Genomic DNA, 24,562 nt, shown 5'->3' with positions numbered 1-24,562 from the left:
TCAGCAGAGAACTTCAAGGCTTTGCTGTGTTACTGCTGCTGCTGCTGCTGATTGGGGACTTTTGTCCTCTCAGGACAAGCAGTTCTCTGCAGCTCTCTTGTGGTGCTTTAACTATGTGCTAAACCCATAAACAGGAGTTAAACACATAGACTTGCATGGTTGCTAGCTTCTAATGAATTATAGGATTCATTTTTCCCTTGTACGTCCACCCATGTAATATCCTTTATAATTTCTTTCTAATCATATGCAGCTTATGAAACTGATTATATTGCAAAGCTCTAGTATGATGATTACCAATCTGATTTACTGTTTTCATATCTATATATATATTAGATATGTATAATTTATAAATAGAACTTTTTACAATTCACACATAAAATGCAGAACTACAATTCCCGGCATACACCGGGTTTTGCGTCACTTATTGACCCTTGTGCCTAGCATTCGTGTCATGTGACTCGTGCTGGCTGTGTGTCACATGCACAAACAGAGAAAGAACACGAGCATCCAGGAGAAGCCGGGGTAAAGACCCAGGGCTCCCCAAACCATGGCTAATGTTGCCAAGAAAGTGTCGTGGTCAGGACGGGAACATGAAGAAGATCGGGAGAACACACCGTTACTGAATGGGAGCAAATACGGCGCTGCACAGCACACTAAAGAGGTAAAACCGCGGAATGAGGAAGCGAGACTTGGGGAACTGGTGCTTTATGCATTTGCCAGTAGCTGCTGGAACACGTACTTTTTATATGGGGAGTAATAAACTCATAACATTGTGCAGGTGGAGGAGACCCCCTATAGCAGAGTCCTGGCAATGCTGGTAGTGGGATATGAATTCAAAATACCTGCGTATTGGGGGTGGGGGGGATAGTGATTTGTGCACAGTTACTCGGGCATTGATTATGTTGTCCAATCTTTTAAATGTAAAGACTAAATATATTTATTCTTAGTTGTAGTGCAGTGAATAGATTACTACAATAGTTTTAGTTCAAGAAAACTAAATATTTGATAAGAGCAGTAACCCAATTGTACATACACACAAACACATGTATTAGATCCTCCTCCAATGGGTCTGTAACAGGCCAGTTGTAGGAATGAGAAACATTAGGTGTTGCAGATGGAGAATAGTGGAGGAGTAGTTTATGGGGAACTAGGAAGTCTATACAATAATATAAATGAGGGATATTCTAATCCCTATAACAATTATTCTTATTGGAAGTAGAGGCTGATTTATGCCTTGCACCCCCCCTTTTTTTAATGGGCATTAAACAGTGATATAAAAAGTTTAAAACATGTAGTAAAAAAAAAAACAACTTTGCCATTTACTTTTATTATTAAGTTTATCCTATTTTAGTGTATTTTATCTCTTGACAATTGTGGGCTTTCCAATTCTACTGATTTTTTTTTTATTATAAACATTGTCATCTCCATAGGGCTGATTTATCAAGTGCCAGGCGGACATCGATAAATGCCGTTATCATTGCACAAGCAATTTGTGTGAAATGCTTGTGCAATGCCGCTAGCAGGAGGTGTCAGTCATCCTGATCGTATCTGATTGGGATGATTGTTAGGTGGCGGACAAGTTAAAGTGAAAGTAAATCCTAGCGTTTCCTAGCGTTTTTCACACGCTAGGATTGACTATTGAAACAAATAAAGGGGACTTTCATTCATGAAGTATAAGATACATCATGTAGAAAGCTCCTTTATTTGATTCAATCGATTGCCGTTTTTACCTTGTACAGAAGCCCACGGCTAAAACATTTTTTGGCTAAGAGGTGACGTTTTCACCTCTTAGCCAATAGCCTTGCGCTAAATCCGGCTTGGTGCCCATGGGAGCTGGATTTACCGCACGGCTATTGGCTAAGAGGTGACATTTTCACCCCTTAGCCAATAGCCGTGCAGTAAATCCGGCTTGGTGCCCATGGGAGCCGGATTTACCGCACAGGCTATTGGCTAAGAGGTGAAAACGTCACCTCTTAGCCAAATTTTTTTTTTAGCCGTGGGCTGCTGTACCAGGTAAAAACGGCGATAGATTGAAACAAATAAAGGATGTTTCTACATGATGTATCTTATACTTCATGAATGAAAGTCCCCTTTATTTGTTTCAATAGTAAATCCTAGCGTTTGTAAAACGCTAGGATTTTACGTTCACTTTAAGATGCAGTGGTCTTAAAAGGATATGAAACCCAATTTTTTTTCTTTAATGATTCAGATAGATCATGCAATTTTAAGCAACTTTCTAATTTACTTCTATGATCAATTTTTCTTTGTTCTTTTGATATGCTTTGTTGAATGAGCAGCAATGCTGAATATTAATAGATCTTTGTATTGGAGGAGGGGCTCCTTTATCAAGGTGATTCAAAGTACCTTTGATTTGGAAGATAGACTAGTGTGAAAATTCAATGTAAAGCAGGCAATGGGTTGCTTGAAGTGCTTTAGAATCAATGTTCCGATATTTTAATACAGTCACTAAAAGCGTAGTATATTAAATCATATGATAGTAATGAATAAACTTACAATTATTAAAAATACGATAATTAAAAATGCGATGGTTGAAATTTAAAAATTACAAATAATACATTGTTGTAAAAGTCATGAATCCATGAAATATGTGTAGGAAATGTTGCACATAAATGTGCAAATAAGAGACCAATCTCTAGGGGGTAATACTATTTATACCTCCTGCTACTGACAATCTATCTTCGGCTGAGGGGACTACACATACAGGCCCATTTATCAAGCTCCGTACGGAGCTTGAAGGGCCGTGTTTCTGGCGAGTCTTTAGACTCGCCAGAAACACAACTTATGAAGCAGCGGTCTAAAGACCGCTGCTCCATAACCCTGTCCGCCTGCTCTGAACAGGCGGATAGGAATCGCCGGACATCAACCCGATCGAATACGATCGGGTTGATTGACAGCTCCCTGCTGGCGGCTGATTGGCCGCGAGTCAGCAGGGGGCGGCGTTGCACCAGCAGCTCTTGTGAGCTGCTGGTGCAATGTTAAATGCGGAGAGCGTATTGCTCTCCGCATTTAGCGAGGTCTTGCGGACCTGATCCGCAGTGTCGGATCAGGTCCGCAAGCCCTTTGATAAATGGGCCTGCTAGTGCGGTGGATGTAACAGATCTGCAGATAGTGTCACTAAATGGCTTATCCCATTACAATAAAAATGATACAATAGATTATTATATTCAAATGTGTATAAACGTGCAACCTTGTGTAAAGATCATATGCGCAAATAATGAAAAATAATTAAAAATAATGAAAAATAAAAAAAAAATAAGTGTGAAAAAATGAAAAAATGCACGTGCATAAACTGAGAAATGTACAATGAAAGGTGTACAATAAAGGATGTGTCCAATGAAGTGGTGAGATGGATTATATGAGAATGTGTCCAAATCAATTGTATCCAAATGTGAGAGGGATTGTGTCCACAAAATTAAATGTAATTGTTTGAGTTATATCCAAATGTATCCAAAAATGAAAGGGGAAACAGTCAAATAAATTAACTTGTTACTTGGTAGTGAAAGTCTTCAGGTGGAATCTTGAAGGTTACATTTTTTTTTTATATATTAACAATATGGTTAAAAAATACATCTGCCTATTATTCTCGGGCTAATCTTTGATTTGGATGTATTATTATATTTAGCATTTATTTACTGTTTTAAAGGGACAGTTTACTCAAAAATTTTCTCCCCTTTAATTTGTTTCCAATGATCCACTTTACCTGCTGGAGTGTATTAAATTGTTTACAAGTATTTCCATTACCCTTATATTGGCATTTGAAATAGTTGATTTAGCCTGTGGTATCCCCACCCATCCTGAAAGTTTTTGGCCTCAAGGCAAAGCAGTGTTAACACAGCCAGTAGAAGAAATTACACTCCCAGTGGGGTATAGAAGAGATAAGGTAATAACATGGAAGCCAGGTATATGTACACAATGTGATAAAGTAATGAGATCTGATTATATCTACAAGCTCAACCCATTTTATTAGGTTGTGGCTTCAAAACACAAAATCAGCTAATTCATATACACAAATAAACCTTAAAAAAAGCAAATCTCATACATTTTATACTCTGCAGCTGGTAAAAAATATAATTGGAAACATATTATGGGAAAAACAATTTTATAGTATACTGTCCCTTTAAGTTTAACTATCTAGAAATATCTCTTTAAAGGGATAGAAAGGTTAAAAATGTGCATGGGTGCATTTCAATTTTGAATAAAAACTTTTTGCATTATACTTCAGAGGTATTTCAAAGACATATGCTGTGTGTGCCTCATACACCAGCATTCAAACACTAAGGGGCAGAGGCGTAACTAGAAACCACAGGGCCCAGGTGCAAGAATCTAAGAAGGGGCCCCCCACCACCCTCCCCCTCCAAAAAAAGGTGAATTTAATACATATTTTTTTTTTTTTACATTTAAAGGCAAGGTAAAGTTTATGGTAAGTCAAAGCATATAATCTATCTAATAAATAACCTTCAGCTAATCGCTAACTTTATTTTGTTGTTTATTTTGTATTTTACATCAAATTAAAACTTTATATTTCATACCGTTTTCGCCGAATCTCCTCCCCCATGCCACTTCCGTGTTTATATCTCTCCTCTCATCGAGCATTCTCAGCCCTCTGCTTACGTAAGCTCACAGACTGTATTTGGTATGTGCATGCGCCACTTCCCCCACTGACCGATACAAACTTTTAAATTGTAACCATTTAAATTGCATATATAAATAAAGACCGTACACATGTAAATACATATTCATTGTAAAAAGCTCACTTGCTGCGCCGATCGTTCCAGTTGTTATTATGAGACTAAAACAATCGCTACAGAGCAAGCAGTGAGCATGCGCGAACGAGCACGGGTGGAGGTAGCTTGAGTTTAGTCGGACGCATGCGCTGAGTCAGCGAGTGACGTAGGAATGGATGGGCTAAACCCCTGAAGGGGAAACAACTGATTGGACTATAATATTGCTCTAACCTGTCAATCAAAATTTAGAAATGGTCGGGCGGACGAAAGATTGGTGTTGGAACAGTACTTCTAAGCGAGAAAATAAAGTAATTAAGAGAATTACTGTCCATAATGATGAATTAAACTTATGCTAATTTTTAAAGTTATAAATGATAGCGTTTAGTTATATGCTCAACTTTACCTTACCTTTAACACAGAAAAACATGTGACTCACATGTCTGCAAAAGGAGGTACCCTGTGCCCACAGCCTGTGAGATGGTCTGACCCCCTATTACTGTATATTTATATATAGTGACACTATTTAATCCCCCAGTACTGTATATAGTAAGTTAGTGACACAGTCTGTAATCTGCCGGTGAGATGGCTGGCCTGACCCTACCCGCCCAGTACTTTATAAAGTGACCACAATAGTCTGTGACATGGTCCAGCCCCCCGTACTGTATATAGTGGTACTGTATAGACTGACACTGTTTATCCCCTGCCCCCCCCCATGCTGTAGTAACAAGGTCTGTAATTTGCTGGTTCCACAAACATACATGCATAAATACACACACAGTCACATACATACACCATACACACACACACATAAACACCAATGGGTAAAACAGAAACACTAACCTATGTAGTCATGTCACACTCACATGATATCAGTGCAGGCAGTGGTAGGTTAACGTTTTTTATAAAAAAAAAAAAAAAAATTATTTTTTTTTTTAAAGCTGGGCCCCCAACCTCAGGGGCCCAGTCGCACCTGCGACCTCTGCACCCCCCCTGTAGTTTCACCCCTGCTAAGGGGCCTATTAATGAATGTGCGAGCGGAGATGATCCGATATTGCGGATCATGTCCACTGCACATTGATAAATGCTGACAGCATACGCTCTCGGCATTAATCACAAGAACTGCTGGTGCAATGCCGCCCCCTGCAGATTCGCGGCCAATCGGCCGCTAGCAGTGAGTGTCAATCAACACGATCCTATTCGATCGGGTTGATTTCTGTCCGCCGCCTCAGAGCAGGCAGACAGTATCAGGCGGAGCTTGATAAATATGACCCTAAACCTTCTCAGAGAGTTAGCTATAGCGTGTATGATTAAATTAAAGGGCCATAATTGTAAAAAAAATTACACTCTCTAGTTTGTTAAACAGATAGTAGTGCAGAGTCACTAGTCTTAAAAGGACATGAAACCCAAACATTTTCTTTCATGACTGAGAGAGAGAATACATTTTTGAACAACTTTCTAATTTACTTCTATTATCTAATCTGTTTTATTCTATTGGTATCATTTGTTGAAGGAGCAGCATTTAACTAATGTTTTCTAACTGAAAACATGGGTGAGCCAATGACAATCGGTGTATGTGTGTGTGTGTGTGTGTGTATATATATATATATATATATATATATATATATATATATATATATATATATATATATATATATATATATATATATATATATATATATATATACAGCCACCAATCAACAGCTAGAACCTAGGTTCTTTGCTGCTCCTGAGCTTACCTAGATAAACTTTTTAGCAAAGGATAACAAGAGAAGGAAGCAAATGAAATAATAGAAGTAAATTGGAAAGTTGTTTAAAATTGTATTCTCTAAAAATATTTTCTTTCATGATTCAGATAGAGTCTATCTGAATCATGAAAGAAAATATTTGGGTTTCATGTCCCTTTAAACTTTAAAATTTTAAATGCATATTTCATTTTTACCTGACCCCCCCACTTCGTCTGCTTCTCCTCTATTTTTCATTTGCAGCACATAAAGCTTCTTTTCTCTGAAGCTGGTCCGATTAGAGCATTTTTGAGGTGGGTCTAATAAATTTGCTTCTGTGTTTTGTGTAAATGTATAAAGTCTTTTTATTTGTTATGGTCTTTTCCAGTGCCTACCAATCCCCCTCATAATTAATGGGACAATCAAAATTAAACTTTCATTATTCAGACAGAGCAGCAATTTTAAACAACTCTCCAATTTACTTCCATTATCAAAATGTGTACAGTCTTTTTTTTTTTTTATATTCAAACTTTTTGAGTCACCAGCTCCTACTGAGCATTTGCAAGAATAAACGTGTATGCGTTTGTGATTGGCTGATGGCTGTCACATGGTACAGGGGGAGTGGAAATAGACATAACTTTTAAAATTGTCAGAAAAAAATCTACTACTCATTTGAAGTTCAGACTAAGTGCTATTGCATTGTCTTGTTATCTTGCATTTGTTGATTATGCAAATCTATTGTGTTGACTGGTGCTTTAATATACATATGAGCACCAGATTAGTTGCATGTAGGCTTTATTTGTGTCTGGCCTCAATACAATTACATTTCACAAGAACAAGCTTTGTTTTTTTCTGTTCTCGCAAGTTCAGTTATCTTATTGATGACATTGGAGTTACTAATAAAAATGTTGAAAAAGAAAGGAATAGGCAGAGAGCGCACACGCTGCTCTAAGTGTAGCAAATTTAATAAGTAGCAATAGCACGCAAGATTAAAAATACAATGTGTAAAATGAGAAAAGCATAGTAAAATACACAGGAGACCAGCAATGTAGAAATAAGAGAGAAGCGCTCAACCTGGGAACGAACAATCGCATAATAGCTTGTTCTATGGCTAGTTACCACCCTAGAAGCAACCTCTTTTTGTTCAATGTGCCTTTCACAGAGAAGAACTTTCCTGAAGCATATCAGTCTGATCCTGACTTCACAGTACAGTCCAGCCCCAAAATACCAGGCAATCCCTCTCTGAACGAGAGAAACGGCAAAACCCCAGACGTACGTTTCGGCCTATTGTGGGCCTCGTCAGGGAGGTGCAACCATATCCCTCTAGGCACACTGAGCAACGGGTCCACCTCTGGTTTCCCAAATCACACTTAGGGAGACTTCCCTCAGGGTCATAATTTGCATAAATAAAAACAGAGAAGCGCTCAACCTGGGAACGAACAATAGCATAATAGCTTGTTCTATGGCTAGTTACCACCCAAGAAGCAGCCTCTTTTTGCTCAACATGTGCCTTTCACAGAGAAGAACTTTCCTGTAGCATATCCGTCTGATCCTGACTCAACAGTACAGACCAGCCACGAAATACCAGGCAATCCCTTTCTCTGAACGAGAGAAACGGCAAAACCCCAGATGTAGGTTTCGGCCTAGTGTGGACCTCGTCAGTGAGGTGCAGCTATATCCCTTTTAGGCACACTGAGCAACAAGTCCATGTCTGGATTTCTGCATCACGCTTAGACCAGCAATGTAGATACTCCTTCCTGAATACCTCTTAGGTGAGTCCGCGTCTTCTGAGCGGTAACTTTCAAGTGCTATCATCCTGTGTGGGCGCCCAGACATTGGATTCCATTTGCTGGCAACTTCATTGGACACTCCATACAAAGATTACAGAAACACCCGAATAACAAAAGGGACATTGTGAGGAAACACAGACTCGCCTAGGAAAGTTGTTTAAAATTAATGTCCTATCCAAATCATGAAAGATAAAAAAATTTGGGGTTTCAATTTTCTATTCACCACTGTATTTGTTTTTGTTTTAGCCTTATGGTGACAGCATATTCAAAGGGTTAAATCACTGCTGAATTAGACCGATTAGAGTTAATAGTCCCACTTATGTTCATTCCATTCCCTAATAAAAATGTAAAACAATGTATTAGACTAGGGGTGCATACAAATGAGACAAGTGATCTAGGTGGCATTCAAAACAAATTTGCTGCAACGTCACCTCTGTGTTACCCAAGTAACTTGATATATCAGCTCCAGAGTAAAAAAACTGTATGGTGAATTGCTCCTTTAGCTATATTAAATAAATATATGTGTCCCAAAAGACTTGTTAGGCCTTCTTCAGAGTATTAAATGCATGGTAAATTGTCACTTCATCTTTATTTTTGTATTTGAAATATTTTATGGTTGCTCATTAAAGGGACAGTATACACCAATTTTCAAATAACTGCATGTAATAAACACTACTATAACAAAATAATATGCACAGATAATTATATACAAATCCAGTATACAACCTTTTTAGAAACTTGCTTAGAAGCTCCCAGTTTAGCGCTGTTGATGAGGTTGGACTGGGACACCCAGTGAGAGGGACTGGGAAGCAGGAACAGGCAGACACTCCCCCCCTGCATATGAAAAGACCCATTACACAACAAGGAGTCTGTAGACATCTATATACATCTAAAACTTTGGGGCTTGGTTAGGAGTCTGAAAATCAGCACAATGTTATTAAAAAAAATCAGCAAAACTATACATTTGTTACAAAAACACTCCCAGATGGGCTATGTAAATGGATCCTCTACAAAACATTTATGCAAAGAAAAATAAAGTGTAAAATGTCCCTTTAAAGAAATCACCTGTTATTCTTAAGAACATATCCATAATAAATGGTCTGAGCCTAGACTTGCTAATGTTATCTATGTCTAAACATACAGCGTAATCGTTGGGTAGTGAATGCTAATTATGACTTGGGGTTCAGTAAGCACAACCAGATATTTCAGATACAAAATCTTTCACACCACCCACTTTGAGATGAATTAGTGCTATTGGGTCCCTTTGCATATCTTTTCTACAAAGATTGTTTGTTACTCATATTTTCAGTATAGGTAGTGTTTTTTACAGCTATTTTTTCTAATTGAAGCCACAATCCATTCAAATGGACCGAGATTGCAGGGAGAGCAGATATCCTTGTCTTATCTTTTTGTGTATATAGTTAGCTTATCTCTTATCTCCTCATTATCTTACCTCTGTATACACAAAGGCCAATACTTGGAGCAATTTAAAAAAATAAATATTTTAGTACCTATATCTCACATCCACAGCTTCTTAATAACCTAGGTTTTCTATACCCAATACTGCAGAAATGAAATTTTTATTATTGGTCAACTGGTAAAAGTATCTACTTAAATTAACATGATAAAGGTGCTATTCTTGAACAATTTCATACACTCCAGCAGGTAAAATTAACAATTGGGAATATGTTAAAGGGGAGAACAAAATTACATTACACTGTCCCTTTAAAGAGATATGAAACCCTAAATATTTATTTAATGATTTAGGTAGAACATACATTTTTTTTAAATAACTTTCGAGTTTACTTATATTATTAAATTTGTTTCATTCTCTTGGCATCATTTGTTGAAGGAGCAGCATTGCACTACTGGTTTCTAACTGAAAACATGGGTGAGCCAATGACAATCCGTATATATATATATGTAGCCATCATTCAGCAACTAGAACCTAGGTTCTTTGCTTCTCCTGAGCTTTCCTAGATAAATCTTTCAGCAAAAGATAAGGGAAGGAAGCAATTTAAATAATAGAAGTAAATTGGAAAGTTGTTTCAAATTGTATTCTCTATCTGAATCATGACAGTCTAATTATGACTTTACTGTCCCTTTAATCCCTTATTTTATTTATGAATTCAGTGCTATATTTTAGGAATTTGGTTGCCACAAATTATGGCTTTAAATGAAACCATCATTTTAATGTTTCTTTAATGTGACGGGTACCTATGGCACGCAAGGGAATTTTTAGAAAATGATCACCGAATTGGGTACCCTCGCAAAAAGTTTTGCCACCCCTGCACTAGATGTGATTGATAAATGAAAATGTGGCATTTTTTTCCTTTATATCCATACATTAAAAATAAAATGTTGCAACAGCGCTGACAAATTTTGATGAAGAGGTCATATAAAAACATCAAGTGCACTAAACGTTCTGTGCACCGTGACCTAAAACATCAGTTCCGGTGTAAGATTCCCATGCTGACTGCATTACCAAGCACGAGCTAAATCAGCTGATGATCCACTATTTTCTCCCGCCCCCCCTCAAAGACCCTGTGCACCGATGTTTAAGAGTTATCAATGGAACTTATGAACAGACATCCAAGCTATTTTTTTGTATTACATAAAAAGCTTTATGTGTATTTCAACTGCCTGGTTAACCATCTTGAGATTCTTTATACACAATAACTAGATTAAGACTGATGTTCTATTGGATGCAAATGGGGTATTCTTTAAAATTACTTTGTATAATTTGTATCAAGTGAACAAGGGAATTTTCACATTTCCTATATGTTTTTGTTAAAGGAACATTCTAAAGCAAAAATAATAGAGCTGCAACAACTAATCGATTTATGAAAATAGTTGTCAACGAATCTCATAATCAATTAGTTGGTCTGTGCACAGCACCAACTGCTTCACTCTAATGAACTCCTGCACATGGTATTCTGTTTTCTGGTTATGCCCTTAGCCTAAAGGATGTTTACAGACGTCTACTTTTCACTTTTTCAGGACAGTATAAGTTTTCAACTACTCCTGGCTTATGTGCAACCCAGAAATAAATTCATTATTTGGATTGTTTATATTTCAGGGTATTGACCAGATAACATTGAGTGTAAGGGGAGGAGATAGATTTCTGGCATCAAGCAAAAAGGAAGTGTTTTGGATATATACCTTTAAGACAGGTCATCCTATGGGCATTAATAAAATAAGCGATGTCAAACTGTTTATAGATCGCAGCTAGCTTTAGCGTGCCTTTATAATTTAGATTATAGGGTATGATTTATGACTCGGTCAAATATTTTATTCTTATGCTTCCACCTGAGTGAATTAAGTTAGGGCTCTTACATAGTGTAGAGAGTTTGTTTCCTAGGGGTATTACATTTAATTATACGGTGCATTTATCTTTTATATGATGTGACTTCCTCTAGAAAATAATATATACTCTATCACACTAAGGCCTAGATTTAGAGTTCGGCGGTAGCCGTCAAAACCAGCGTTAGAGGCTCCTAACTCTGGTTTTGGCCGCCCGCTGGTATTTGGAGTCAGTGATTAAAGGGTCTAACGCTCACTTTACAGCCGCGACTTTTCCATACCGCAGATCCCCCTACGCCATTTGCGTAGCCTATCTTTTCAATGGGATCTTTCTAACGCTGGTATTTAGAGTCGTTTCTGCAGTGAGCGTTAGAGCTCTAACGACAAGATTCCAGCCGCCTGAAAAAAGCAGGAGTTAAGAGCTTTCTGGCTAACGCCGGTTTATAAAGCTCTTAACTACTGTACCCTAAAGTACACTAACACCCATAAACTACCTATGTACCCCTAAACCGAGGTCCCCCCACATCGCCGCCACTCGATTAAAATTTTTAACCCCTAATCTGCCGACCGCCACCTACGTTATACTTATGTACCCCTAATCTGCTGCCCCTAACCCCGCCGACCCCTATATTATATTTATTAACCCCTAACTTGCCCCCCACAACGTCGCCGCAAGCTACTTAAAATAATTAACCCCTAATCTTCCGACCGCAAATCGCCGCCACCTACGTTATCCCTATGTACCCCTAATCTGCTGCCCCTAACATTGCCGACCCCTATGTTATATTTATTAACCCCTAATCTGCCCCCCACAACGTCGCCGACACCTACCTACACTTATTAACCCCTAATCTGCCGAGCGGACCTGAGCGCTACTATAATAAAGTTATTAACCCCTAATCCGCCTCACTAACCCTATCATAAATAGTATTAACCCCTAATCTGCCCTCCCTAACATCGCCGACACCTACCTTCAATTATTAACCCCTAATCTGCCGACCGGAGCTCACCGCTATTCTAATAAATGTATTAACCCCTAAAGCTAAGTCTAACCCTAACACTAACACCCCCCTAAGTTAAATATAATTTTTATCTAACGAAATAAATTAACTCTTATTAAATAAATGATTCCTATTTAAAGCTAAATACTTACCTGGAATCAGCCAATCAGAATCAAGTTCAATCCGATTGGCTGATTGGATCAGCCAATCAGATTGAGCTCGCATTCTATTGGCTGTTCCGATCAGCCAATAGAATGCGAGCTCAATCTGATTGGCTGATTGGATCAGCCAATCGGATTGAACTTGATTCTGATTGGCTGATTCCATCAGCCAATCAGAATATTCCTACCTTAATTCCGATTGGCTGATAGAATCCTATCAGCCAATCGGAATTCGAGGGACGCCATCTTGGATGACGTCCCTTAAAGGAACCGTCATTCGTCGTCTAGTCGTCGGAAGAAGAGGATGGATCCGCGCTGGAGGTCTTCAAGATGGAGCCGGTCGTCATCGGATGGAAGAACATAGAAGATGCCGCTTGGAGAAGATGTTTGCCGGTCCGGATGTCCTCTTCTTGCCGGATAGGAGGAAGACTTTGGAGCACCGGATTATGGATCGCCAACCCCCGCTTGGGTTGGATGAAGATCTTGGAGCCAGGACGGATCGGTGATACCTGGATGGTGAAGACAAGGTAGGAAGATCTTCAGGGGATTAGTGTTAGGTTTATTTAAGGGGGTTTGGGTTAGATTAGGGCTATGTGGGTGGTGGGTTGTAATGTTGGGGGGGGGGGGTATTGTATGTTTTTTTTTACAGGCAAAAGAGCTGAAATTCTTGGGGCATGCCCCGCAAAGGGCCCTGTTCAGGGCTGGTAAGGTAAAAGAGCTTGTAATTTTTGTATTTTAGAATAGGGTAGGGAATTTTTTATTTTGGGGGTCTTTGTTATTTTATTAGGGGGCTTAGAGTAGGTGTAATTAGTTTAAAATTGTTGTAATATTTTTCTTATGTTTGTAAATATTTTTTTATTTTCTGTAACTTAGTTCTTTTTTATTTTTTGTACTTTAGATAGTTTATTTAATTGTATTTATTTGTAGCAATTGTGTTTAATTAATTTATTGATAGTGTAGTGTTAGGTTAATTGTAGGTAATTGTAGGTAGTTTATTTAATTATTTTATTGATAGGGTAGTGTTAGGTTTAATTATATCTTAGGTTAGGATTTATTTTACAGGTAAATTTGTAATTATTTTAACTAGGTAACTATTAAATAGTTCTTAACTATTTAATAGCTATTGTACCTGGTTAAAATAAATACAAAGTTACCTGTAAAATAAATATTAATCCTAAAATAGCTATAATATAAATGTAATTTATATTGTAGCTATATTAGGATTTATTTTACAGGTAAGTATTTAGCTTTAAATAGGAATCATTTATTTAATAAGAGTTAATTTATTTCGTTAGATAAAAATTATATTTAACTTAGGGGGGTGTTAGTGTTAGGGTTAGACTTAGCTTTAGGGGTTAATACATTTATTAGAATAGCGGTGAGCTCCGGTTGGCAGATTAGGGGTTAATAATTGAAGGTAGGTGTCGGCGATGTTAGGGAGGGCAGATTAGGGGTTAATACTATTTATGATAGGGTTAGTGAGGCGGATTAGGGGTTAATAACTTTATTATAGTAGCGCTCAGGTCCGCTCGGCAGATTAGGGGTTAATAAGTGTAGGTAGGTGTCGGCGACGTTGTGGGGGGCAGATTAGGGGTTAATAAATATAACATAGGGGTCGGCGATGTTAGGGCAGCAGATTAGGGGTACATAGGGATAACGTAGGTGGCGGCGGTTTACGGAGCGGCAGATTAGGTGTTAAAAGTGTAATGCAGGGGTCAGCGATAGCGGGGGCGGCAGATTAGGGGTTAATAAGTGTAAGGCTAGGGGTGTTTAGACTCGGGGTACATGTTAGAGTGTTAGGTGCAGACGTAGGAAGTGTTTCCCCATAGGAAACAATGGGGCTGCGTTAGGAGCTGAACGCTGCTTTTTTGCAGGTGTTAGGTTTTTTTTAAGCTCAAACAGCCCCATTGTTTCCTATGGGAGAATCGTGCACGAGCACGTTTTTGAGGCCGGCCGCGTCCGTAAGCAACTCTGGTATCGAGAGTTGCATTTGCGCTAAATATGCTCTACGCTCCTTTTTTGGAGCCTAACGCAGCATTTGTTTGAACTCTCGATACCAGAGTTAAATTTATGGTGCGGCCAGAAAAAAACCCGCGGAGCGTTAACAGCCCTTTTACCGCCAAACTCCAAATCTAGCCGTAAATGTCTTTAGATGATTTAATTTAGATCGAAATGAACCTATGCACGTTTCGTGTTTTTGCATATGGTGCCGCTTTCCAAATATTAGGTATGTAGTAAATACATTATTTCAGAATTTTTAACAGTGTATTCTTTGCGCATTGTGTATTTTTTGTATGTTTGTTAATCCAATGTACATTTTATATTTAAAATTGAGAATTGAGTTGTCTCAATTAGGATTCAATAGATTCCTACAGACCTACTGTTTTGTGATTGGTTCAATTAGACAACTCCATTTGCAATTTATTACCTGCAATGACACCTGTGAAACAGCTCTGATGAAGTGCCCTTGAGGCAGGAAACGCGTCAACTGTAGCTCCTGGTTGCTGTGCCCCTTTTTTCTTTTTAATATACATTTTAATAAAATGGACGTTTTAACCATATAATTCTCTCCGGGTCTGTCTTTGATACTGGAACCGCTACTTTGTGTGTCACTTTTGGATATTCTGTATTGAGGGGTGGAGCGCATCACGGCCTGTGCTGTCGACCTTGTTCCGTCACCACAGCAAGGCTGTACACTTTCTGTGTAAGTGTTACACTCTAACAAGGACTGGCTGCTATCATACAGCAGGTGTTCAAGGAACCTTCCGAATCCCCACAAGTTATCGCCGGTTACACAGGGCAAGGCCTGACAGAAGAGTGGTAAGCCTTGTTTCAAATTTTTCATCGTGGGACAGTACTTTAAGCCAGTACTGAGTTAGCCGCACGAGTGAGACTCAGAGTGAGTTGTTTTCACGGTGAGCTTCTACATTTGTTTGTACAAGTACTTTAAGCCTACGGGTCTGTAATATATGGTACATTGTGTAGTTGTTTATATTAAACCAGGTGATTTGGGACTATGCTTTGCATGATATAAAGTGCCCAACTTGTTATTTACACCTAGCCCTAGATTGATGGGATTTAATATTTGAATTGATCTGCACTATTCTCTGTTTGCACAATTATTAGCGGGTCGCTTGCTATTGGTGATTATATGTTCTGTATATGTGTAAGGCTTTGTCCTGTTTTCGATATATTGTCCTTAGGGCTTTTGACTTTTTTGTTATATACTTATAGAAGTTGAATTTGGTACATATTGCAATTAAATAAAAATATACATCTGTTATTTTAAGAGCAGACTATATATATATATATATATATATATATATATATATATATATATATATATATATATATATATATATATATATATATATATATATATATACATACACACCTTCTAGCTGGTTATTTACCATTGCATATAGGTATTCAAGATATTTTTATATTAGAATGAAGTCCGGGCTTACTTTGCTAAGAGGCCCCTTGCATTGGTGTAGCTAACAAAGATAAATAGCCCACCTTGGTGAAATTGGCAAAACCCTACTTATGCATCTCAGTCACCTCAACACCATCTGAGCGCCTCTTCTCTGCTGCAGGCAACATTGCTTGCAAAAAGAGAGCAAGCCTCAGCCAGGAGCATGTGGTCATGTTGATATTTTTAAAAGAGACAAGATAAGAGGGCGCTCCAATAGTGTATGTCACAACAGACACCAGAAAGAAGTAGAGAGTATACACAATACTCACAAACACAATGCACTCAACAGTGCAAATGGGGCAGGCTGAACTATCAGAGCCGTCCAACTGACTTGCAATCCGGATACAGCATACACTGCAGGAGCCGCCGTCCTGGTTCAAGATAGCGCTGATGTTTCTGAAGATGGGATGATCGATCAGAAAGAGGAACCAATATTCCACCCCCAGGGGATAACCTCACACCCAAAGGTTAAAATACAGTTTATTCACAACGCGTTTCTCAGTACACGACTGTTTCATCGATCATCCCAGCTTCAGAAACCTCAGCGGTGCTATCTTGAACCAGGACGGTGGCTCCTGCAGTGTATGCTGTCTCTGGATTGCGAGTTAGCTGGACGGCTCTGATAGTTAAGCCTGCCCCATTTGCTCTGTTGAGTGCATTGTGTTTGTGAGTATTGTGTATACTCTCTACTTCTTTCTGGTGTCTGTTGTAACATACACTATTGGAGCGCTCTCTTTTATCTCGTCTCTTTTAGATCACTCTGCCCAGCTGCTGGGGGAAATACGTTTATAGTTTGAAGAGGATATATATATATATATATATATATATGCTTGCACTTTGTTATTCGGTTTTTTGTTTTGTAAGCATGTTTTTCCATTGATTTTTGCCGCAAGCCTGTCTATTCGAGATTTGTACTCAAATAAATATATTTGTTTTTTAGGTTGATATTTTGCATTTCAATGCAAAGTTTCTGAAAGAGTGAATAACAGAATGTTATAAACAGTGATTGTCTACCTCTTTTTAGTTTGTAGTTTAGTTTTGCTTAATTATAAAGATTTGTTCTGCTGCTTAAAAAAATTGGACAAAAGTTGTGTTAATGTAAAGTTGTAAAGTTTTAGTCTGAAGTTTTATATTTGTAACAATCAATATGTGGATTGTATTTTTAAATATAGGAAAAAGTTTTTTTTTTTTTTTTTATCCGATTAGTCGATTAATTGAAAAAATAATCAGCCGATTAATAGATTATGAAAATAATTGTTAGTTGCAACCCTAAAAAATAAATTGCTTAAATTCATTATACCTGGTAGTATTTTTATCAATGGCCCTTGTTAACTATGGGGTCAATTTACAATTTATCTGCATTTTTCTTCCAAAATGGATTTTTAGTCCTCCGCTCAAATTGGTCAACGAGTTTCTCAAGTGATCACAATACAAAATGGATGGAGGTCACCTGAAACTGACAGATACAATAGCACATTCACACCGCTTAAAGGGATATAAAACAGTCCGTTTCATTGTTGTAATAAAAAAATAAAATAAAAAAAAAAGCAGTAGGTCATTGCAATATGTATTCATCATTTTAAAAGTAGTTTACCTTTATTATTTTTTTAGCTTAATTTATACAGTCAAAAACTTCCTGTCACAACCCCACAAGAAGGCAATTTTTTCCCTTTAGTGTTGCTAGGAAACACCTAACTGCCATCTGTTTATTGCCCATGTTCAGTAAAGGTATTTTGCTGCAACAATCATGGGCGAGATTACATATATGGCGCAGGCTTCACCGCAAGCGCTGCAACCCGCGCCGACCGTAATTTCACCTTGCACATCGGGGTATCCAATAAACCCCGCCGGCAGTTCATAAAGTGCCGTAAGTCGGATAAACTAGCAATGTCCAGAAATGAGCGTAAATGCAAATTTCTGGAGTTGCTAGTGACTTACGGCACTTTAGAAACTGCCGGCGCATAAGAAAAGTAAAAAAAATAAAAATAATAATCTGTAAAAGTCTGACACGCCTCCCAAAAATAAGCCCGACTTATTTATTTTTTTGGGGGGGGGGGGGTGTTGTTTTATTTAGATTAGGGATGGGCAGTAAAAGAGCTAAATGCCCTTTTAAGGGCAATGCCCAAACATATGCCCTTTTCAGGGATTAGGTTTTTTAGTGTTGGGTTCTTTTATTTTGGGGGGTTTGGTGGGTGGGGGGGGTTTACTGTTAGGGGGGACTTTGTGTATTTTGATGTAAAAGAGCTGGTAATCTTGGGGCAATGTCCTGCAAAAAGCCCTTTTAAGGGCTACTGGTAATTTATTCTTAGAGTAGGGGGTGTTTTTTATTTTGGGGGGCTTTTTTATTTTCATAGGGATTAGGTATAATTTTTTAAAATTTGGTAATTTTGTTTTATATTTTATGTAATATTAGATTTTTTTTTTAATTTTCTGTAATAGTAGCTTAAAGGGACAGTCTACACCAGAATTTTAATTTTGACTAGACTCTCCCTTTAATTTATACTTTATTTATTTTTAAGTAGTGTTAGTTTTTTTATTTTAATAGTAACTTCAGTATTTTGTAATTTAGGTAATTTGGGTACATTTAGGGTGTGTTAGGTTAGGGGGTGTAGTAATTATTTGCGTTGTGGGCTTTGGCGGTTTAGGGGTTAATAATTTAATAGGTAGTTTGCGTTGTGGGTTAATGGCGGATTAGGGGTTAATAGTTTTAATAGGTAGTTTGCGATGTTGGGGTTGGTAGATTTAGAGGTTAATAATTTAGTTATTACTTGCGGTGTGGGTTTGATGGCGGATATAGGGGTTAATACACTTTATTATTTATTGTGGTGGGGGATTGTGGTTGACAGATATAGATATTGCGCATGCGTTAGGTGTTTATTTTTGCTTGCATTTTCGGGAGTTACGTGTGGCGAGGTGAAAATGGAGTAAGATTTCTCCATTTTCGCCACATAAGTCCTTGCGCTGAATATTGGATACCGATTTGCGACTTGGTCCCATGTTAATGGGACTAAAAATTGTGGGCGACAGGTAAAATATTCATGCTGTATATAGGATACAAAAACAGCACAAAAAACGTCGACGGCTTTTGCAGGCAACGCCGCATATGTAATGGAGCCCCATGTGTCAATGTAATCTAAGTTCTGTAATTATCGCTCTCTTATCAAACGTGGGCAGTGGCTCATTTAGCAAGAAAACAAGTAAGTTTTCTGTTTTTTTTTAATACAATCTGTTCATTAGAAAATATGTTTAATCAATGTAAACATAAAAAAGAAAGTAGCACTGTTTATACCTGTTAAGGCTACAATAAAGTTCTGTTCATGTAACCCCTTGGTTCACTAGGGAGATACTCATTTACATGTGTGAGGCCAACCTATTGAAATCTGAATCTATCTTTGCCACTGCTAAACCATCTGAATGTCCACTGTATCTTCTTGGCATGATGGGTATACTGGGCACTATTGCTCAATCACTATATTGTCACTTTATTATTTGTCAAGTATTTGTTTTTTTACAATATTTATTTTTAGTTTGTAAATTCACCATTTTCAGTCTGGTGTGAGCTTAAAAACAAGATGGAGACTACAGGTTTCTATTAAAAGGACTTATATCTTCTTGTATTAAAACTGTAAAGTGTGAACCCGCTCATTTGCAATGATGTATCTGCATAGAAGATGTTCAAACGAGATTGTGAAAACCCGATTGTCTGTGTGTCAAAGTGCCAAATAGGCGTTGGGATCTTGTTGAACCGAAAAGTGGTCTTTTCAGAAATAAGACAAAGAACCAAAAAAGGCCTCAGCTGATTGTGATCAACCTCTATGTTTTTCACCTCTGCAAAGGGGTTAACACGTAGCTGAAGTTGCAGTGGTTTAGGAGGACATGGCCAGTAAGCTAAATTGGAGCGGCATACACATGTAGCCACCAATCATTGGCCGTTTCCTGTTTAGGGGTTGCAAATGGCTCCTAAGACGGAGTTTAGCAATGTGTGTAATTCTGGGTGGGGACTAAAAACATAGCTATGGGCATTTAATGCAAAAAATTACATGCACTAAAAAAATTGGAGCAGAGATGACCATTTGGGCTGCACATTGGTCATATGAGGCCCTCTGTACTAGTTTTTTGTGGTCCCCGGGGGAAAAAACAAAACAATTAATTTTTATTGTAGTTATCGTGGCCCCAAGAACCCCTAGGGTGACCAGAACTCAAATCCTTTTGTGGGACAAACAGTAGGTAGACGATACCCTGCAACCTTACCTAAATCAGTGTGCCACTGGGTATTTTTTTGGGCAATTTAAAGATAAATTAGAGCATGTAGTTTTTCACTAGAATGGACTTTTAAAAGCCATAGTGACACTAACTCCGACAAAGGGTCTAAAGTACCAGTTGGAAACTGCAGAAAACGTCTGGTCGCAAGTTGAAACTGCAGCTGACCAAATCGCCAGTGGTAGTTGCACAGCTAGCCACAGCTGCTGATTGGGTCACCTTTTGAAGACCTTGTAATTTACTAGATATTTCTGTTGTGCTGCTATAGAATAACTCCATCTATTTGAGAAGCCAATCTGGGCTTTAGTCCACAGACAACAAAGCTAGCCACAGTTAGTATAAAATGCATTGTTTTGCAGTTGTTCTCTGGTAAATCCAATTAGGGACAGCTATGTAGCAGGGTGCATTTCAAGTCCTAAAAATTATAAAATTACTCTATTTTCAGAGCTAAACTACATGAAATGGGGACAAAATAAACAATGATAATATATTGCAAAGTTGTTACATTATGCATAATTAAGCATTTTATATAAAAATCTCAAGGTGTTTACTGTCCCTTTTTTTTAAAGCTTCTAAAATATTGACCTTACAGTCCCTACGTGTTAGCATTTGATTTTTGCATTAGATTATCCTGTTAAACTCACATTCCTATCTGATTAACATCCTTCTACATACATTGTATCTATTTTTATCAGGACAACCTTTTTTATTAATCATAAGCAATGCTCTGAAAAGGGGAAGTAATAACTTTTTTTTTTTCTGGCTGATGTGACTACTTCTATATGCTAAGCACTGTGTAAAGATATGAGTTATTAAAACCATTTGCTGTCAGGTTCCTTTGTGACAGCAAATGACCAATCCAGCCTTTTAAATATATAGTTTTATTCCTGCTTGGGAAAGGTATAAATTTACAGGGACATTCTACACCAGAATTTTTGTTGTTTAAAAAGATAGCTAATCCCTTTATTACCCATTCCCCAGTTTTGCCAGAACCAACACAGTTATAATAATATAGGTTTTACCTCTGTAATTACCTTGTATCTAAGCCTCTGCAAACTGCCCCCGTATTTCAGTTATTTTGACAGACTTGCATCTCAGTGCTCACTCCTAGGTAACTTTACGTGCGTGAGCTAAATGTTATCTTTATGAACACATGAACTAACGCCCTCTAGTGGTGAAAACTGTCAAAATGCTTTCAGATTAGAGGCGGCCTTCAATGTCTAAGAAATTAGCATATGAACCTCCTAGGTTTAGCTTTCAGCTAAGAATACCAAGAGAACAAAGCAAAATTGGTGATAAAAGTAAATTGGAAAGTTGTTTAAAATTACATGCCCTCTTTGAATCATGAATGTTTTTGGGGGACTTGACTGTCCCTTTAAAGAAGTCAAAGGTCTGGAAAGAAAGGGTTAAAAAGAAAAGGCAATACTATATTAGAGCATTTTATCATTGTCTTCTTGCTTGAATAAAACTGTGTTTAAAGGGAAAGTAAAGTCAAAATTAAACTTCAATGATTCAGACAGAAGATGCAATTTTGAACAACCTTCCAATTTACTTCTGTTATCTAATTGTTTCACTCTCTCTCTATATCCTTCGTTGAAACGTGTATTTAGGTAGGCTCAGTAGCAGCAGTCGGGGCCGCCACTAAAAATTTTGGGGCCCCTGACTTAACCATTGATCAGGCCCCCCCCCCCTTTGACATGTGCAATTTTTAACCAAGTGACTAAAACGTATATGCACTTTATTCTAAAGTGTCTATTTAAACTTGGAAATGTTGTAAAGGTAGTAACATACACACACACTCATACACTGAAACACACACACTCACACATAAGGATTCACATATAGACACTCTAGCAGACATGCAAAGAAACACACACTCAGACACAGACACCCAAACAGACACTCAGCACTTGATTACATTGACCTGACAAGTAATGAGGTAGACTACAGTTTTGTTAAAAAAAAAAAAAAAAAAAAAGAGATTTAGAAAACAAAATATGGAGTTCTGATTATCTTTTTGTAAAGGAAGATGCCAACTAAATGATGACAACAGCATGCAGTGGCTGAAAGGAAGGGCCCTGAACTACCTAAAAAATAATTTAAAGGTTAAATGGTGGATTGGTGACTTCCATAAAGGTCTCATTAGTCTCAAAGTCTGTAGAAAGATCTGAATAATCAGTAGTAAGGTCAAAATGTCCTAAAAAGGAACAGACAATGGACACACATACACCCAAGGAAACACAGAGAGAGACAGCCTCAGAAAACACACAAAGACATACACATACACACAGAGACGCCCACAGAAAACACACAAAGACATACACACACAGAGAGACAACCACATAAAACACAGACATACATACACACCCTCACTGAGACATCCACAGAAAACAAACAAAGACATACACACACCCTCACAGAGACACCCACAGAAAACACACACCCTCACAGAGACATCCACAGAAAACACAGACATATACACCCACCCTCACAGAGGCATCCAGAGAAAATACACAAAGGCAAACATAAACACACCCTCACAGAGACACTCATAGAAAAAGCTCAAAAACATATGCACACACCCTCACAGACATCCAAAGAAAATGCACAAAGACATACACACCCACCCTCACAGAGAGACCCACAGAAAAAAATGCATACACACTCATAAAGACATAAACCAAAGCACAAAGACATAAACACAGACACCCACAGAAACACTCACAGGAGGAAACATTTATGCACCTTTCATCCCCTAAATCAACAGTGTGTGACATGCATGATAAAAATATTGCAAAAATTAAGAGATCACTTTTTAAAGAACCATATTTCTAAATGTGTAAACAAAAATAATTCTGTGAATTCAAAATTGTACATTAATGATCTGGGTAGATGGCTAGATGAAGAAAAGTACTTTTAAAAGGTTGACATATTTTTGTTAGTTTTTTTCCCCAACCAAGAGCACCACTTCAAATATAGTGTACAAATGTTCTAATCTGTCAGCTGTACTTATGGATTTTGAAAATGCTGTACTCTATATGGTCTTGGTGGAACCATAAGCTGTGGTACTCATACCATTAGATCTGGTTAAATGCAGGATTTAGGCTTGTTGGTATGTTTTTCAAAATTAAGTCAGCTGTAGTGTAAACTGAACAGTTTTAAGTTAACCTGTCTCATTTCAAACACTGAGCAATCTTAGTCTTAGAGTATAACATTTTATGCAGATGTAAAAATCTTAGATAAAATGTCTCCTTGCATCTGGAAAGTCCTTGCATAAAGGGGCAGTAAACTGGAATGTAATTAGTTAATATAAAAATGCATATCTGCCAAAAGGGCACCTACCATTTGTGTATCGAGGAGGAAACATTTCTGCATAGTTTTAAATATAGAATTTCTACAGCATTCTCAAGTAATCATAAATACACTGCTGCTAAAAAAAATGTTTTTATGGATCCATGGCCCCACCATACAACTACTACCACACTGAAGTTACAATCCGAAATTGCACAAAGAAATAAAAAAACATTTTCTAAGTAAGTCCTACCTCCTCTGCAAATGAAAGTTATCTGCCGTCTGACTCAGGCACACACTGTACAAACAAAGTGCCAAGTCTGTCTCACACTGTGCATAGTGGTTTAGTGCACACTCAGAAATCCTCTCAAATGCTAATATTTTAGTCCTTGTAATAACATTGCCCATGCTCAATTGGCATTCTGCTGTAGTACCCAATGGTGGCTGCCAAAATGATTTTTTTTTTTAAAGTTCTTGCCTCATGGGGCCCCCCTGGCCCATTGGGCCCCTGAAAGGAGTCACCCCTGTCACCCCTTGATGGCGGCCCTGGCAGCAGTTTACTACTGGGAGCTAGCTGTATATATATGCCTCTTATGATTGGCTCACTCAATGTGTTTAGCTAGCTCCCAACAGTGCATTACTGCTCATTCAACAAAGGATACATAGAGAATGAAGATAATTTGATACATTAAGTGGAAAGTTATTTACAATTGTATGCTATACCTAATTCATGAAGAAAAGTGTTTTGGGTTCCATGTCCCTTTAACCCCATGCAAAGGGCTTAAACATATAGGTATACAAAACTAGCAGGTTCT

General features: G+C 37.9%; 1 protein-coding gene across 1 annotated transcript in view; it reads left to right on the top strand.

Moving 5' to 3' along the window:
* Positions 1–459: 459 nt before the first annotated feature.
* CLCN7 (chloride voltage-gated channel 7) overlaps positions 460–24,562 on the top strand; it is a 373,281-nt gene continuing 349,178 nt past the window's right edge. Inside the window, exon 1 of the mRNA XM_053694644.1 lies at positions 460–661. Within this exon, the coding sequence (XP_053550619.1) occupies positions 548–661 (114 nt within the window). The 5' untranslated portion in view covers positions 460–547. The remainder of the gene's footprint in view (positions 662–24,562) is intronic.

Source organism: Bombina bombina, chromosome 11 (assembly GCF_027579735.1).
Source record: "Bombina bombina isolate aBomBom1 chromosome 11, aBomBom1.pri, whole genome shotgun sequence".
NCBI lineage: Eukaryota > Metazoa > Chordata > Amphibia > Anura > Bombinatoridae > Bombina > Bombina bombina.
The sequence above is the reverse complement of the archived record's forward strand: the minus strand, read 5'-3'. Positions and strand labels throughout refer to the sequence as shown.